Source organism: Xiphophorus couchianus, chromosome 14, assembly GCF_001444195.1.
Source record: "Xiphophorus couchianus chromosome 14, X_couchianus-1.0, whole genome shotgun sequence".
Classification (NCBI taxonomy): Eukaryota; Metazoa; Chordata; class Actinopteri; order Cyprinodontiformes; family Poeciliidae; genus Xiphophorus; species Xiphophorus couchianus.
The window spans coordinates 19,022,134-19,038,767 of record NC_040241.1 but is presented as its reverse complement, the minus strand read 5'-3'; the positions used below and the strand labels follow the sequence as shown (position 1 = coordinate 19,038,767).

General features: G+C 42.0%; 1 protein-coding gene across 1 annotated transcript in view; it reads left to right on the top strand.

Moving 5' to 3' along the window:
* Positions 1–2,648: 2,648 nt before the first annotated feature.
* The window catches only part of efnb3b (ephrin-B3b), a 120,043-nt gene continuing 106,057 nt past the window's right edge, over positions 2,649–16,634 (top strand). The window contains exon 1 of the mRNA XM_028038250.1: positions 2,649–4,092. Within this exon, the coding sequence (XP_027894051.1) occupies positions 3,944–4,092 (149 nt within the window). The 5' untranslated portion in view covers positions 2,649–3,943. The remainder of the gene's footprint in view (positions 4,093–16,634) is intronic.

Here is a 16,634-nt window from a genome sequence, read left to right as displayed (position 1 = left end):
TTATTCACAACTCTCCAGTAATTCTGCACTTTCGTCTCCCGGGCTGTGCAGGAGCAGCAGGAAGTGTTGATGGTGAGACCAGCTCTTCCCCCTTTTCAGCTAATGTAAAAGGGAATCATTTTAAGTGACAAATATGAAGAGGCTTTTCCTCTGCTTGTTTCCCCTTCGCTCGGTGGGTAGATGGAGTTGTGTTGTGCTGAGCTGTAACTCGGGGATCCCGTGGATCACCCGACAAATGGAGTACCTGCAGGAGTGGGAATCAGCCTTCCAAGAATCAAATTCAAGAACTTTTCAATCACTTTTTATAATGTCATTGCAACTAAATGTTATAAGAAATTATAGGCTGTTAAAATTTAATTATACAGTCAAGATTTCATTGCATAAAATCGGCTGATTTGCTTTCAAGTGGTGGTTGGCAAAGGTCAGCTCCCACTTGCTAAATCTTAGACGAGCCCCCAAATTGTTACGTTTCCTGATGTTGTCATGGTAATGAAGTTGTGTGAATGATGTATCAGTCTAGCTTTTCTGACACATAAAATCACATTGATGTGCACTGAAGACAGTGATTGTAGCATCACAAAATGTGAAAAAGTTTAATGTCAAGCGATTTTCATTTGTGGGAGCACAAAATCCTAGTTTCTAACTCTAATACATTTCTTGATGTTTTGTCTTGGAGATGAAGTGATAGAAAATATCTATCAATTTTGCTTTGGTCAACCTGGTAAAGCCTTATGTTTTGCAGTGAGCAGTGTTAAGCAAAGGGAAGGTCAATCTGCATTAGTTTATGGATATGATTTTTGTTTTTAGGGTGTGAGATGTCTGGGTGTCAAATCCCGGACTAACCCCCAGAAATGCTACATACCTTGATATCCTGGAGATAAAGTGGCATAAAGGCAGGAAATATGTGAATTTTTGTAAAAGTGTTAAATCAAAGAAAAATCTGAAAAACATTGGGATTATAATATTAGATGCTTTTAAGCTAGGTGAAGGTCCCAAATCCTGGATAAGCCCCCAAATAGTTAAATTTCTTCCTTCAAAAACTGGTTGGTTCCAAATCCAGGACGAGTTCCCAAATTGTTACAATGGAGATGAAGATGTGTGCAGGAAAAAAATAGTGTGAAAATAAACTGTTTAAAATTAAATTGTAATCACAATTAAATCATTGTGCTATTAATCTGATAAACCAAAACCAATGTGAAACAGAAACCAAAATCATACCCTAAAATGAGTGACGACATAGTCTGTTAATTAAAAATAAGAAAAAAAAAGTTGAAAGCCATGTATTGTTTTCCTCACACTTCACAATTATGCACTACTTTATGTTGCTTCGTTGCTTAATATCCCAATAAATTACACTGAGTTGTGTGGCTTTAATGTGACAAACTGGTAAAAAATAAAGCCAAATGAGGCCTGGATAGTTTTATTTCAAGGTTTTGGCACATAAAATCATGGGATTTGCTTCAAAGTAGTGGTTGGTAAAGTCTTTGGGTACGAGACGTTCTGGGTTCAAATCCCAGACAAGCCCTCAAATTACTACATTCTCTGATGCTGCATGGAGGGTTCAGTGGTGTAAGAATTTAGGATAAATATTTTTAAAAATGAAGGTATGATCATATAAAATTAGGTATTTTTATTAAAAAGTTTTTACTGGTTAGTTCAGCTAACAAACAGAATAGGTAAAGATTTAACAAGCAGTAATATTCCTACTGTTACCCAGAGCCACATAACGCTACTGCTGCTCTAATATTTAGTGAAATCATGAAAATAAATAAGAAATTAAGGGCAAATTCTGAAAGGTTGCCAACATAAAACTATCAGCACTCATATAAAAGTGATTTTATGCCAGAAATCTAAAAAAAAAGCAAGTCAGTGAACTGCAGCTTCCGCATATTTCACATTTTATTCCACAAATTTAAACAAAAATGCTGAAATCATTCAGACGCGTGAAGCATGCATCAAATGAAACATCTGTGTTCATGCACACTAACTACCACATGGGGGCAGTGCAGCCACAGCTTTGAGAGTCCTCCCGTGTCTCCTGTGTGTTAGTGTGTGAAATGGTATTAGCGGTGAGACAGGGGGGCTCAGAGTAAACAGAGGTGTGTGTGTGGGAGTGTGTGTGTGTGTGTGTGTGGTCCTCGGCAGATCCTGTCACCCAGCTCATCACCTTGCTGCTGCTGCTGCAGGATGGAGAGGCTCCTCTGCATCCTGAAACATGCAGGTTCTCCCTGTTTAGACCGGGCTACACCTAGATCTTTCCATCATGATGGAATTTTTTTTCTCCTGAAATTAATTGAAACCCAATCAAAATGACTCTCCAGTAACTGGTCCACTTGGGATCCTGTTCTCTGAAACACATTTAGAGCTCATATAGGATGTCAAGCTGGCATGGTGTCCTTCTGAACCTGCATCTGGGCTCATCTTTCCCAGTGAAACCCTCCATGTGATGCCCTGCGAGTGCACTGAGGGCGCTCTTACTCTTCAGTCAGGTTGCTCAGCAGATTGGTGAGCCTCGAAAAGCGATGTGTGTGTCTGTGTGTGCTTGTGCGTACTACGGGGGGGAGTTCTTTAGTGTCTGAAAGAAGGCAGAATACAGCGCCTGGGAGTCCAGAGGTCCGAGACTACCCCCCCCCCACCCCTCCACTCCTGAAACTAAAAAGGAGGAGGAGAATAGGAGGTCCGCTCTCCTCCCCTCTCCACGGAGAGCCTGGAAGAATTGCGCTCCGTCCGTGCGCCCTGCCTTGCCAGTCGGAGGATGGGGATTTTTTTCCATTCATCCACGTCCCCTTTTCCCCTCCTCATCCTCCGCCTCCTCTCAAACAAGCCAGTCGCTCTGTCAGTGCGCTGCGAGCATTAGGGCGAGTCAAACCGGTGGGATTTTGAGGCGCACAGACGGATGAGATAAGTGCACGGAGCGCGCTCCTCGGGCCGTTTCGTTTCTGCGCTCCATCGGAAAGACGTCCGTTTCCAGGCGGGACCGATGTCCACTGAGTCGCATCTTTATTTTTCTTCACCACTTCACAAGTTTCACGCCGGCCTGTGTGTGGCATCGTTAGGAAGGACTCGCTTTTCTAGCTCTTTGGCTTGTTCGTGTCAGTTTTTTTGTCCTCTGAATTTGCTCTCGGATTAATTTTCGAGCTGGATCTTGGTTTCCTTTGTTTTTTTTTTCTTTCTCTAGAAACGAACATATTTTGTGGATTTACTGCCTCTGCATTTTCTGGCAAAAAAGAGAGAAAGGATTGTACTTGACTCCCTGAGCATCAACACGTCTTTTTTTTTTTTTTGGTATGAGGATGGAGCTGTGGATACAAGTGGCATCTTTCTCATTTTAAACACATTCCCAGCTGTTTTTATTACTCGTTTGTCTTCGTCTCCTAAACAAAGTGACCATATTTAAATTCAGCGGAGCCAGATATGCTCGGACGTGAGAGAACAAGGTAATGGGAGAGAAATCAGACAGAGAGAGCCAAAGAGAACAAGGGAACGTTGTTCAGCGAGGAAAACAGACAATTAGGGCGCACAGAAAAGGCTTCAGAATCTGCTTTCTGGAGGCGATAATCTATTAAAATATCCAATTCAGTGGAGATCTGCTTGAGCCCTAGTGTGTGGGGTTTTTTTTTTAAAAAAAAGAAACTGTTTCTGGTGAGAAATTAATGGGGAAGTCATGGGAATGGCTCTGAAATAGTGCGCAGAAGAACCTGTCGATTTGGAGACCAGGACGCACGGATTGAACAAGTTTCTCCTCCAGCATTCAGCATTTCGGATCCATGTGGTTTTGCGTGGCTGGCTTTTTAATCCCACTTTAACTCTTTATGCCTTTAATCCTGATCGGTTGATCCATTGTTTTAAAGCGTCTAGCTGCAAAAAAAGGAAGACAAATTAAAAAAAAAAAAAAAAAGCAGCTCTGCGAGCCTCTCCGGCGATTATTGTTGCTTTCTTTTCGATGGGGCCGCACATGCTGGGTGTCAGGGTTGAGATGGCGTGTCGAAGGAGCGGGAATGGATTGTGGGTCCTGCTGGTATTCCTACTGGATTTACTGGGAACCACCGCCAGCAACATGGAGCCCATCTACTGGAATTCCATGAACGAAAGGTAAGACTGCCGCCGACTAAACAGCCGATCTGAGCTCAAAGTTTTAATTTTAAAAAAAGTTAATTCCTTCAAAAAGCATGCTTGAATTTATGGAACTCTGGCTGCGAGGCGGATTTCACAAACTCCTGAGGAGCTTAGTAATGCAACATGACATGCACGATAAAGTTAGAGAGCAGGCCTTCCTCAAGCTCAGCTCCGTGTTAACCTGAACAGTCACCTCGTTATCAAATAAACCTTTAAAAGCGGTTTGTGTTTTGTTATAAGCTTCAGACACCAGTCTGCTCTAAACGGCCATCACTGGGAATCTGATGCAGGTTCTTTCTCCTGGGAAGCAGAGGCGGCTCTAGGAAGTTGTCAGCGGGGTGGACACTGACAGCCGTTGGGTGGCACAACCAAACAATCTGATTTCAAACAGAAAATGATCAGATATTCATAAACTATTTATTTCTTATAATGTTATAACATTTCAAAGGGTAAAGCAAAAGAAAAAAAATAGATCAAACTCCCATTAGATTAAGTAGGTATGTGGATGTTTTTCTTTTTCATTTTTTTTTTTGCAGAATATTTAATATTTAACACATTTTTACCATTATGCTCTTTATGATGTGTTCTCTGTAATCTGAAGTCAGACTTTCCAATTTCCTGGATGAAAATATGCTAATAACTATCCTTCAAGTTGTAATTATGACTGGAAATGTTGATCCCCTCCGAGTTCAATACTCAGTATGACTATCATGCACATGAAGTGTAGTGAAAGTTGTAGGTGTAAGTAGTTCATGAGCACTTTGAATGGTTTATATTTAACCTGTGTCACACATAGGACCATGCAAGCTCTACTACACTTACAAAGTGTTTGAGTTTGTCAGACGGAGAGAAATATTGTTATCAGGTTGCGCTGCTACTAGTAAATCACACTGGTGTAATTATTTGCAGCTAAAATCCAATCAAACTGGGTGTCACTTCCAAGACAAGCACATGACTATAGAGGGAAACGAGAACAACTTGAGATTAGCTTGTTAATTAGACAAGCTATCTGCTCCGACGGCTAGCCTGCAGTCCACTGCTTTACAGACACTCTGCTTGTAGTAAGTTGAGTAGTTTTGCACAAAGTGTTGCCGTAATTTTTACTGGTGTAAACTTTTCTGAACAGCCAAATTTGTCTGTTTTTGAAAAAGGAAAAGTTTTAGTTTCAGTCATCTGACCTGTAGCAACAGGTGGGGGAGGGTTGCATTTTATTTTATTGTATTTTTTTTGCTCTATGTGCCTGAAGGAGAGTCTGGTCACTCTGACTCTTTCTGGATTTTAAACCTGAAGAATGCCTTAATGACAAAAAAAATATATCTTCATGACCTTTATGGTAATTAAAGCAAAAATAAGCAACAACATTCTCCACAAAAAGGGGAGAGGAGTGAAAAAATGTATCCCAAAACACATATGCACATAAAAGTGCTTGATATTTGGAGGGTTGGGTTCTCTCCCTCTTAGTTGGTGGCACCAGTGTTGGAAAAATCCCTGGGAACTGCAGCTATAAAGACTCTTGTATAACGCTGTAATTGCTGCTGCTGGCTGACCTTGATTAGAGCTCAGGTTGATCGCTGGTGCGGCTCTAAATCACCATACGTTGCCCACTTGGCCACTCGTGTTTGCGTCCCTCATTTGTGTCCCCCCTCCATGTCCTCTGGTGGAGGTGTTAGGCATTATAGACTGAGGAAATGCCATTTTAAACACCTCTCCTCTGTCCAGCCTTAACGGCCGACACCACTTTACCTCGCAGCTCTGCCAATTTGTCTGAGTGGTGGCTGGGCCTGGAAGGAGGTGGAGGAGGAGAGGAGGAGGCTGTGGTGGTGGCTGCTTGTGTGGAGGTGAAATTGGGAATAAATTAGAGTACAGATATTTTCCAGCTTGATGAAAAACTGCCAGCATGGAACGCTGGTCTTGAATAGCTCATGTTCCTGGTGAATGTGCCTACATTACACACCTCATTGTGGAAAGACAGCGATGGCAATCCCCCAAAACCATCCTCAGCTCACACCCATGCCAGAGGCGCTTTCTGTTTTTTTTTTTTTTTTGTTTCAGGGGGACTAACAGGTTTTCACATGCTGTAGGCCACGGCCTGCCCCGAGCTCCACCACCTCCTCTCCTCACAGAGGCGGCCGTGCGTGGGCCCCCGCTGTGGAGTGAGGCACGGAGCCCTTAATGAGGGATTTTTGTCAGCAGTGGGTGGATTCGCCCAACAGGGGAGTGTAAGAGCTGGACACGGGAGGGTAATTTCCACTGAGGAAGCAAAGAGCTTTGGCTTTTTGAGGCCTCACAGGTGATTCCACGCCATTGTCTCCAAATGGAGTTTAGCGTTGGGTGGATGTCAGGGCTCAGCGGACGAGCCCGGCTGGCAATTAGACGCCTGACTCCGCAGTCATTCCTGCAGATTTACTCACTCATATATTCAAAGTACAAAGCCTATTGTATACTATGGGGCTTATTCATGGAGCTTACTATTCATAGTTAATCAGCTTAGTCATTCTGTGAGTTTATTTTCTTGGTGCTTTTACATACTTTCATGTGCTTGTTTCTTCCTTGCTGCCTACTTGACAAGAACTGTACTTTAGTTTCGGCTAACCCCGGGGCGAAATAGCTTTTTGCTCAGGGCTGAAATATGTTGAGAGCCACTGCTTGTTTAAATAGTATGCATCTTCCAGCGATAAGCTCCCGGAGCCCACACACACATCTGTGTTTTTTTTAGCCCTGAAATGAGGCAAAGAGCAAGCAGGAGCAGTAGCCTGTATCAATCAGGTGGCGGAGCGAGTTCCCTTTTGGGTCACATGTTGCCTTGAGAAGCAAATGGACTGTCACATTGTTAACCTCCGGACCTTTTCTCAATACGCAGCTTTGAAGTGCGGACCGTCCACCTGCAGCCTGCCTCCACCTTATCTTCCATCTTTTTTTTTTTCTTTTTTTTTACCACCTCACTCATCCTCCTGTGCTCTCTTCACGCTTCCCCATCTCTGTGTTCTCTCTCCTTCTGTCGGTTTCCGTCTGTCTCTGTCCTTTCTTCGCTCTGTCATTCCCTCCCTTCGGTGCAATGACCAGACGTAGCAAATTGGAAACATGTGTCACATCCAGCTACTAATTACGGCGCTGCAGCAGTCAATGATGCAAACAAAAAATGTGTTGGGGACGAGAGAGGTGACGCAGGAAAGAGAGCCATCTGTGGCTGCAATACCCTCACACTGCAATGTATGATAAATAAATCCTCATGTTAGGAATTAAAACAGCTCTGGGTCACGTTGCCATTTCTTCTCAACCTACTTCCATTTAATACCTTTACACTTAACCACTGCCTATATGTTTATTTCTATTTTTGCTTAGATATTTTTATAGGTTTTAGAGACAAAAAAATTAAAAAAATAGTCAAAAATTAACCACAGTAGGAATATTCTGGTGCATTTGTCACATCTTGAAAGAAATATGATGTCATTGCACTCTACTCTTTGAGTAACTCTACTCCTCAACTGTAGGAGTCACTATTGAAAAATAATGATATTCTACACAGCAGTAATGAGACCATAAGGCATGAGGAGAAAAGCAGATTGTTTCTAAAAAAGGCAACTTGTATTGCCTGATTTAGTTTGAAGCAGTTTTTGAATTTTTAGTTAACTTTTGCAAAAACAACTCCTTTGGTGATGCAGTTGCTGTTTACAAGACGAAGGAAAATCAAAGTCATTATAATTTTATATGTTTGTTTGCGTTCTTCATGACATTTTGACAAAAAAGCACATTTTGGATTTCACGTACTCGTACAAAAGAACCTATTCTCGTTTAATATATTATTACCACATTATTGGTAACAAGTTATATAGGGGAAATATGAAGTTTTAGCAACATTTTCGATAAACGTAGCCTATTGTAAAAATACATTCAAAAACTGCTTGACATCTCAGTATTTCCGGCTTACTACCCAAGTATAGAAAATTGAGATTATTTCACAATCACTCGATGCCTTGCACTAAAACTTAGTTGAAAAGACATAAAAACAATAAAATGTTTTGGAAAAGTGCAAAGCCAACGACGTAAAGGCATCTGTTGATTTCTAAACATGGTCTAACCAAGTTTGACTTTCATTGTCTTTGTTTAGCTTAAATAAATATCTGCTAGAAATGTCTAAATATCATCATTTTTTTAAAATAGATGAGACAATGACTGGAAATAGTCATAAAACAGAAAGATGTTCTTGGACATCCATGATAAAGAAGGGAATGCAATGGATACCGTGACATCAGATTTAGCGCACGACATCATCCGCCAGGTCGATAGCGTCAGCTGTAAACTTTAGATTAGGGTCATAGAGTGCTGCATCCACCCTTTTATTGACCCCCACTGAAATTACTGCAGCCTGACTGAAAGGGAAAGAGACAGAGGTGTTCAGGGAGAACCATAAACAGAGAAAAGGGAAAACAGAAGAGGGAGCACAGAGGAGGCAGAGATAGTCCTAACCCTAAGTAAATCAATAGCAGTTAAGTCTCACGTGCCAATACAGTTTCTGCTGGAGGAAGAGGGAACTGAACCGGAACGATCACCTTGGGAAGACCCCCAGCTCTCCAACACCCGGAGCTCGGACATACATTATCCTTATCTCAGCATCTCCCATTATTGGTCTTACACGGCCGCCCTAATGAAAGATCGAATCTTACATTACAGCTCGGGAGTTTGGGCAGGGTGTAGTGGTGGTGTAATGACGGAGCGGTCGCCGGGGTGGAAGGTGACCCCCCCACAAACCCAGAGCTGCGCACGGAGAATGCGAAGAAAATCCAAGAGGATTTTGGCTTTCTCTGATCACGGCATATGGAGTTCTGACGTTTCTTTGGCCTTTTTTCCAGTTTAATTTCAGCATCTGCTTTCTCTTTCGTTTTTTTTTCTTCTCTCTCTTTCCATACTTTAGTAAACGGCTGTGGATTATTGTAAACGCTTGCTGAGGGTGGGCGTCTCCTCGCTCCGTGCTTGCGGTGGCTTGTAATACAACTATTCCCCTTAAGATCCACATTAAATTTTAATCCCCCCCCCCCCCATCCACTCACTTGCTTCTTAATAATTCATTAATCAGCAACTAATTGGCGCCGTATAAAAGGCCAGCTTTAACTAGGCTAAGTGTTCCAACTAAAAAGAGAAATATAATAAGGAGATGAAAGGAAACAGGAAATATCTTGGTGGTGAGGGCATTTTGGGAGAGAATGCTGCCAGTGAAGGACGTATTAGTGGGTCAAACAGGATGTCATGTCTGTGGTGCGTCTTTCTAACACCCGAAACTCCACGCCCGGTCTCACCCGCATGGAATCCACCCATCTCTGAATTATTCATACAGTATTCATCCACACTGTAACTAAGAAGAAGTGCCTGCAGCTAATCTCCTTAGGGGATTTAATTAGACATCTACTAGCTAGTTGTTGTTGTTGTTTTTTTTCTTCAAGTGTGAGAGTCGGAGAAAGAAAGGGGCTAAAATAATAAGAACCACATTGCACAAGCTGCCTGTTAACCCAGACTCCGTCTCCCCCTACCTTTTTTTCCCCCCCTTTTGGTGAAAAAGAGGAGTGTGCATGAGTTTACGAGCTGAGAGCAACAGGAGCTGTGAAAAGAAGTTTCAGCTGATGTGGCAGGATAGAAAGGCCAGGGGAAGAAGGAGGAAAAGGAGAGCAGCCAAGTCCAGCCAGAGGCTGAAATCCCTTTTTCCCCCCGTTGTTTCTTCTTTTCTTTGGGTGTTGCGGGGCAGGCGGGACGGACAGGTATGCTTTTTGTCAGGTGAAAATACATGTGAAAGACATAGATGTGTTTTGGTTTCACATGTCTTGCAAAAGTACGCCATGAGGGGGACATTTTGTTGCATTAAAGCTACAAACTTTAATGTGTTTTATTTGGCTTTTATGTGAGAGACTAATAAAAAGTGGAAAATGTTGCATTCGTCTTTGCAAAACAGTTAAAGCTCATTCAAACTGAAGGGAAATGATCTGTGGACATCGCTTTTCAGATCTCACCACTGATTCTTAATTTGATTTATGTCTGGACTTTGACTGGGCCACCCGACACACAATATGCTTCTATTTTTAGAATTCAATTCAATTGAGTTCATTTATTTATAGTGCCAATTCACAACAAATGCAGCCTTGAGGATCTAAAAAATAAATTTCCAATTGATTCTTGTTGCCAAACAGTAAAGTAAGGTCAGATTATTCTTTTCTTGTCAGAATTCTGACTTTAATCTTCCGAGAAAAGTCAGGAAGTTGACTGCACAAAATTTTATTTTGGGTTGTCAGATTGAGGGCTAGAAATAAATATGCACTCCACACATATTCTAGTTCTCCCACTTCCTAATTATGTATCACTTTGTGTTTGTCTTTCACATAAAAGCTCCATAAAATACACTAATCTCTTTGAGAGGCTCAAACTCTGCTCCAGTCTCTGTTGGACACATGTAGAAAGTGTGTGGTCTTCTTAGTTGCATGCACAAGTGTGCACTAAAGGCACTTGGGAAAGATGCTAAACAAGGTACGGCAGATGTCAACACACACACCCCCCCACACACACACCCAGAGGAGAGGTGAGGTTATTGGCACCCGTCACGGATTGTTGTTCCAGGAGGAATTCATTCATTATTTTATCGCTCGATTATAAGTTTATTTGGCCGAGGCGGCGCACATTCATCAACATCATAACAGCTATAAAGCGCTCTTGTAAATATGCTGGGGTTAGCTCAAGAACTAATTTACTCCCTTGCCTCCCTCACCCTCCGTTAGCTTCAGAAATGACTTTGGGATTTTTGTAATTGTTAAAAGTGCTGATGTTTAGGATGAAGCAGATTAAAAGTGCACGGCTGGCTGAGCTCGTTCAAAATGTTGAACCCCGTACAGGGACAAGCAACTTGTTTTTTTCCTCTTTTTCCCCCCCTTACTCCTGGAAACGTGGCTCAGAAACGCGCAGGCTCTTCACAGGGTGGTGGTGGTAACAGTAATCCAGGCCATAGGTCTGACGGGGTCACATGTGTCCCAGCATCACTGGGCAGATTGCCCTGTGTGTCTGAACTTGGAGCCCCTCGTACACACAGGCCTCTCATTAGCTTGCTTCACAGCACGCTCTGCCTAAGCAGGATCATCCAATCCTCCTGGCAGTGTTCGGACTGGGCCAGGTCAATCCTCGTCCCCTCCGGGGGACACAAAGAATCCGACTATATGTACAGGACAGGGGGCCAACCAGCTTCCGTCACATTGTTCATTTCCTCCTCCTCCTCTCATAATCGCTTTAACCTCTACCTCCATCCATGTACTCCCTCCTTATTTGAACCTCCTCTCAGTTTGTTCCTTTGCATATCTTCCCCTGTGCTGAATCTGGCTCGTGTTGCAGCAGTGACTCTGGCATCACTCCAGATAAACAGCATCTCGGCGGAAGGACGTTTATTGTTAATTAGTGCTTCTGGATTCTCATGTGCCGGCAGGTGCGTGTTTGCACGAGAAACACTAACCCGGGTGTTAAGATTTTACAAGCTGCAAGATGTTTCAAGTGCGACACACACAAATCTTCTTATCTGGTAGTTTACGCTGTTATTAAGTGCTGGAGTCTTGTTTTGATTGCGTAGGAAGATCAGTTCAACCTGCATTCAGCTCGTTTCCAGAAGTGTCTTAACAACAGACATGGCAAAGGTCTTGTGTCGCTCCGTTTTATGCTCATAACAGCAAACTCAGCAAAAAACTAATTTCAATCTGGATCTTTAGGTGCTGGAACAATTTGTTCCTTCTGCTTGAGTTTGACCTATTTAAAAAAAAACAAAAAACAGACACCTCCTTTTGACGCACAGAAAGTGACAATAAAGTGATTCTAAAGAGCCATTTATTGAAAGCTTGGGATCTACTAGATGATCAAGTAAAGGACGATGCCTCTCTTGGGTTTTATGCCAAGAGAGGCATAAAACCTCTAGTTTTTGCTTTTTTGTGCCTGGATTCTGCAAGTCTCAGCCCATGGTTTCCACCTGGAGGCTGAAGCAGAAGAGTCCAAGTATCTCAGAGTTTTGGTTGCGGTGAAAAGTCGGGCTCTTGATTGTTAGGTCTGTATCCATTCCAACCTTCATATTTGGTTTTAAGATTTTAAACTTGGCCAAAAGGAAGGGACAAAAGACTGAAATGATCTGCCTCCTTAAGGTGGCTGGACTCAACTGTGAGAAGCATTGTCAGAAAAAGAAGCTGCTCTTCCACATTTAGACATCAGATCAGTCTAAATGGAGCCTCATTTAAAAACCCCAATGCAAATGTCCATTGGCCACTGGGCAGAGGCACCAGTCCTCTATCCCACCACCACTCTGGATGAAGTGGATACAGAAGACTGACCGATGGTGCAGTTGAAATGTTTTGCACACTACTTTATGCAGTAACCTCCACGCATTCAACACCTACTGGTAAATTATTGAAAAATATGTTGACAACAAGTTGAGGTACTCCTATGGTAATAACATTGTGCACCATTGTAATCTCTGAATTGGCTCATTAAAAGAATACCTTTAAAAGTGGTTGTGCACCTGTTTTCCCCTCAGGCAATACAGCTCTTGAATCCTGATTTGCATGGCCCGTGTATGTGTAAAATGTAAAATGCAAAGCAAGACTCTAACGTTTTGTGCTCTTATCTAGCAGTTGGTTCATTGTTCCTGCCAGAACTCATCCCTATTGTCGGTCTTTACATCCCGTCACTTTCATCAGCTGCAGAACTCCATCAGTCCCTTCTCTCCGTCTGCCAATGGACGTCAACGCAGAGCGGCGATTGGACACGGGCCCGAAATGGTTCTCCTAGCTGAATGTTAAGGAGGGAGCATGTGTGTGTGTCTACACAAGAGAGACAAATGAGTCGGTTTACTTGTGGACAGCTGTGCCGTGTCACAGTTGAAGTTTTGGCAAACATCTTAGACCAATATGAGCAGAAGGGCAAAAATGGAAGGAGCGGGGGGTTGTCAGGATGGGATGAGGCAACGATAGAAGATAGCAAGACAGCTGACAGGCACAGAAAAGCAGGACTGAAGTGCAAGAGAGGGTTGACTGAGGAGAGAGATTGATGGTTTGGGAGGCCATCCGGGTTTGACAAAGTGACTGACTGAGGGGACACGGTTCAGACAGGGAGAGTGACTGATGATCAGTAGGTCACCACCATGACTAGCTGCTTCCTGCTTAAAAAAAAACGAGCTTACCCCTCATTCCTCATATAATATTTAGCTTCTGGAAGGCCCAGCATGAAATCTAGTAAGCTTTTAAGAACTTCATTGACATTTAGGGCAGAAAGAGCTCTTTGATCAACTTATCAAAGAGCAATTGAGTGGTTAGCCTTTCCCCCCCGATCTATATTTTATTGAATTCATATGATATGATGATACACTGCAAACACATACTGGGCTTTTAGAACAGTCAGGAGACAGTTTGTATAACTTAGAGTGGCCGAAATGATGGCAGTTGCCTCCTAGCGGAACAATGTGTTGATAGACTTCATTAGCCTAAAGCCAAATCAATCCCTTTCACCGGAAAGCTGCTCTTCCCCTCTATAATCAATTTTCGGAGTTCACTTCAGTTCAGGATGAAGGCTTGTAATTTGCATTCCATCCTGTTTTTCTTCAGTTTACAGGCAGATGCACTGCAAGGATTACAGAAAGACCAAAACAAGAAAGCAGTTCCAATGTTCTAGCCCGCCCTGGTTAGATTGTTGTAGAGTCTTAAAGCGCTTTGGTATTCTCTGTTCTGACACTGCGAGTTTACGAGAATATTTCCCCGTTTTTCATAGCTCGAATGGAACACAGTCTTACAAAGTCCTTCCAGGGATGGCAAAAACACAAAGTCAAACAAACACAAGCAGATAGTTGCGTTTGGACGTGATGAAGTGGTTACAGGTGGGCCCAGCTTTAAATAACCTGATTTGAATTTATATTTTTGGCATGAGAAGCTGTTATCCTGAGATTTGCAGAAACACAAAGAGCCACAAAAAGTAAGCATACATGAATCACCCTGCCTGCAAGCAGTGTGTTAAAAAAGAAGAACAACTTCTCACTGCTTGGCTACAAAACACTACTCAGATTGCATGTCTGCTGGTGTGTGTGTGTGTGTGTTTTCATGGGGTTCTTTGGCTGTATAGTAGCTGTCTGGTCTCTTGTGAGAGACCTATTACTCCCAGGACTCCCGAGCATCTTAGCTTTAACATAATCTTTACCATTGACTCACAATAGGTCAGAGATGATCCTCGTGCTAAGAGGCTTTGGTGGGAAATGCTGTCTTGGTCTGGTGTTCCCTACGTTAATAACAACCAGTCCTATTGAAACTTGGCTTTCTAATAAAGGAACACATTTATTAGCCCCTATATGCAAAAGTTTAGGTCTCTACCTCAGATCTTTTGCAATATTCTCCATGCCGTTCCCTCAGCAGTCTGATTATTTTTCCAGGCTTCACACTTTCTTTTCCTTAGCTGCTTGATTGTGCACATGTATGCGTAGTTCTAATTAGGAGTTAAAAGACCGTAGAGTGAGCATAAAGCATCTGGCTTCGGCATTAGCCCATCGTTGTTATAGTCTTTGGAGAGGCTGACCTTGGCATGCTTTAAGGGGGAAAATTTATGCCTCGTTTACTGGTTTCTGTGTAGGGCCTAATTTAAGTGGTTCTGACATAAAAATGCAAGTTTGTGATGCAAGTTTAAGATTGGGTTAACTCTTGTTTTAGATAGAGATTTTGCCCTTCGTTTTAAGGACTTTTGTTTATATCTCTTAAGCTTGAAGAAATTCTACACTGAGATTTGGGCCAGCTTCATCACGCCACATGTTCATCTGAAAATAACTAATAGCATTTGTCAAAGTTACTGAGAAGAAAATATTTAAAAATGTGGTGAAAGTTAAGGACCATGGCGATCCTCATTGTGGCTGTGCAAGCTAATGCCAGTCATAAGTGGACTCTTTTAGTCAATATCCTGATTTTAAATTAAGCTTTAACAAAGAAGTGGAAAATCCAGCTTGATTGGTTAATTGCAGTAGTTTTCCAACTACATTTAAAAAGGTACACATTTTCTGTGTAATGTTTTTCTCCTGTCGGTTTTTAATAACATGTACACATTTTTTTTTAAATGTTTTTTTTATAACTTAAAAAAAAGCTCAGGCTTTGCTCACAGTTATGGTTTTATGCATTGACATTGATGGCTTTATGTCTTGCTGCTCCAAGTAGCTTATAACTTTAGATTAGCATCAAATATAGAAACTTGACCAAATGAAACTTGGCTAAACCTGGCCCAGATTCCAAACAAAAAATAGCAAATAGCAAGAAAGGTTTAGTTTGTTACTATTTAGGATTTGCTATGATTAATGCAAGATAGCTCCAGACTATAATCATTCCCAAATGTAATAATTTACTGATAAAATCAGTATGAATTTGCAAATGCTGCTGGTTTAAACATATCAAAGCACGGGCCTTCAAATATCGGCGTGTTTAACGCTAAATTGCTGAATCAAAGATAAGAAATTATGAACAAATGCTGTGGCTAAACAGGGTTAGCTGAAAAGTTAGTTTAGTCAGAGTTGAGATACAAGATACTGAAATCAGTACCTTCAACTTGAACATTTTATGACACGTAAACATATGAATGAGTTTTTTTATTATAAAAGTGCTGTCTTAGATTCCAGGAAGAAGCAAAACAATATTTAGCAAATGCTAAATTAGAGCACATAAAGTGATATAAGGGAAATCAACACTGGTTAAAGGAGATTTAAGGTGTTTTTCTTTTTCTAGTCGTGGTTTGTTGGTCTGGCTAAATGCTAAGTAAAGCAGTCAAGTGAGAAGCAGAGGAAATTGATCAACTTCTTTTCTGGTTAAATAAGATAGCAACTGAATCCCCTTGTATACTGGATTGTTTATTCAGCTTTTGGGTTTGTGCGATGGAAAAAAAGAAACATTCCTTTGTTTTCCTTAAAGTTAAACAGTCCTGAGAGCCTTGTTGTTTTCTTAGACTGAGAAAGTTATGTTCAGTCATGGGCTGCAGACTCGCTATGGATAATCTCAAGAATGCGCAGTTGTCACACTAAAACAACTAAAACAAAATGGTTGTCGAGCTAAAACAACTTCCCACTGCCTGAACAGCAGACATTTTCCAGCTATATATGAGTGTCTCCAGCTGAAAGAATGATTTAAGAACCGTACTAAAGTAAACTACCCAAATACCTCCAAATGGCACCGTTTTCCAATGTAAGGCCTCCACTTTTGTGCTTTGTTGTTGGGAACAAGTAACTCTAATATGATCCATCTTGTACAGAGAGCCACGGTGAAATGGATTGTTGTTGATGTTTCCACGTCCCATCATCTGATACCCTGGCTCTGGCTACAACATGCAACTCTTGAAATGACAGAGCAGCTTTTCAAGCGGTTCTGGTCTCCTCCACTCTGTCTCTCTTTCGCCTTTTGTCCTCAAGTCTCCCAGCGAATGTTAACACACACCAGCATTCATATATGAGCTGACTTACACTCGCAGGCAATGCGTGCGCACCCAGTGGAGGGCCC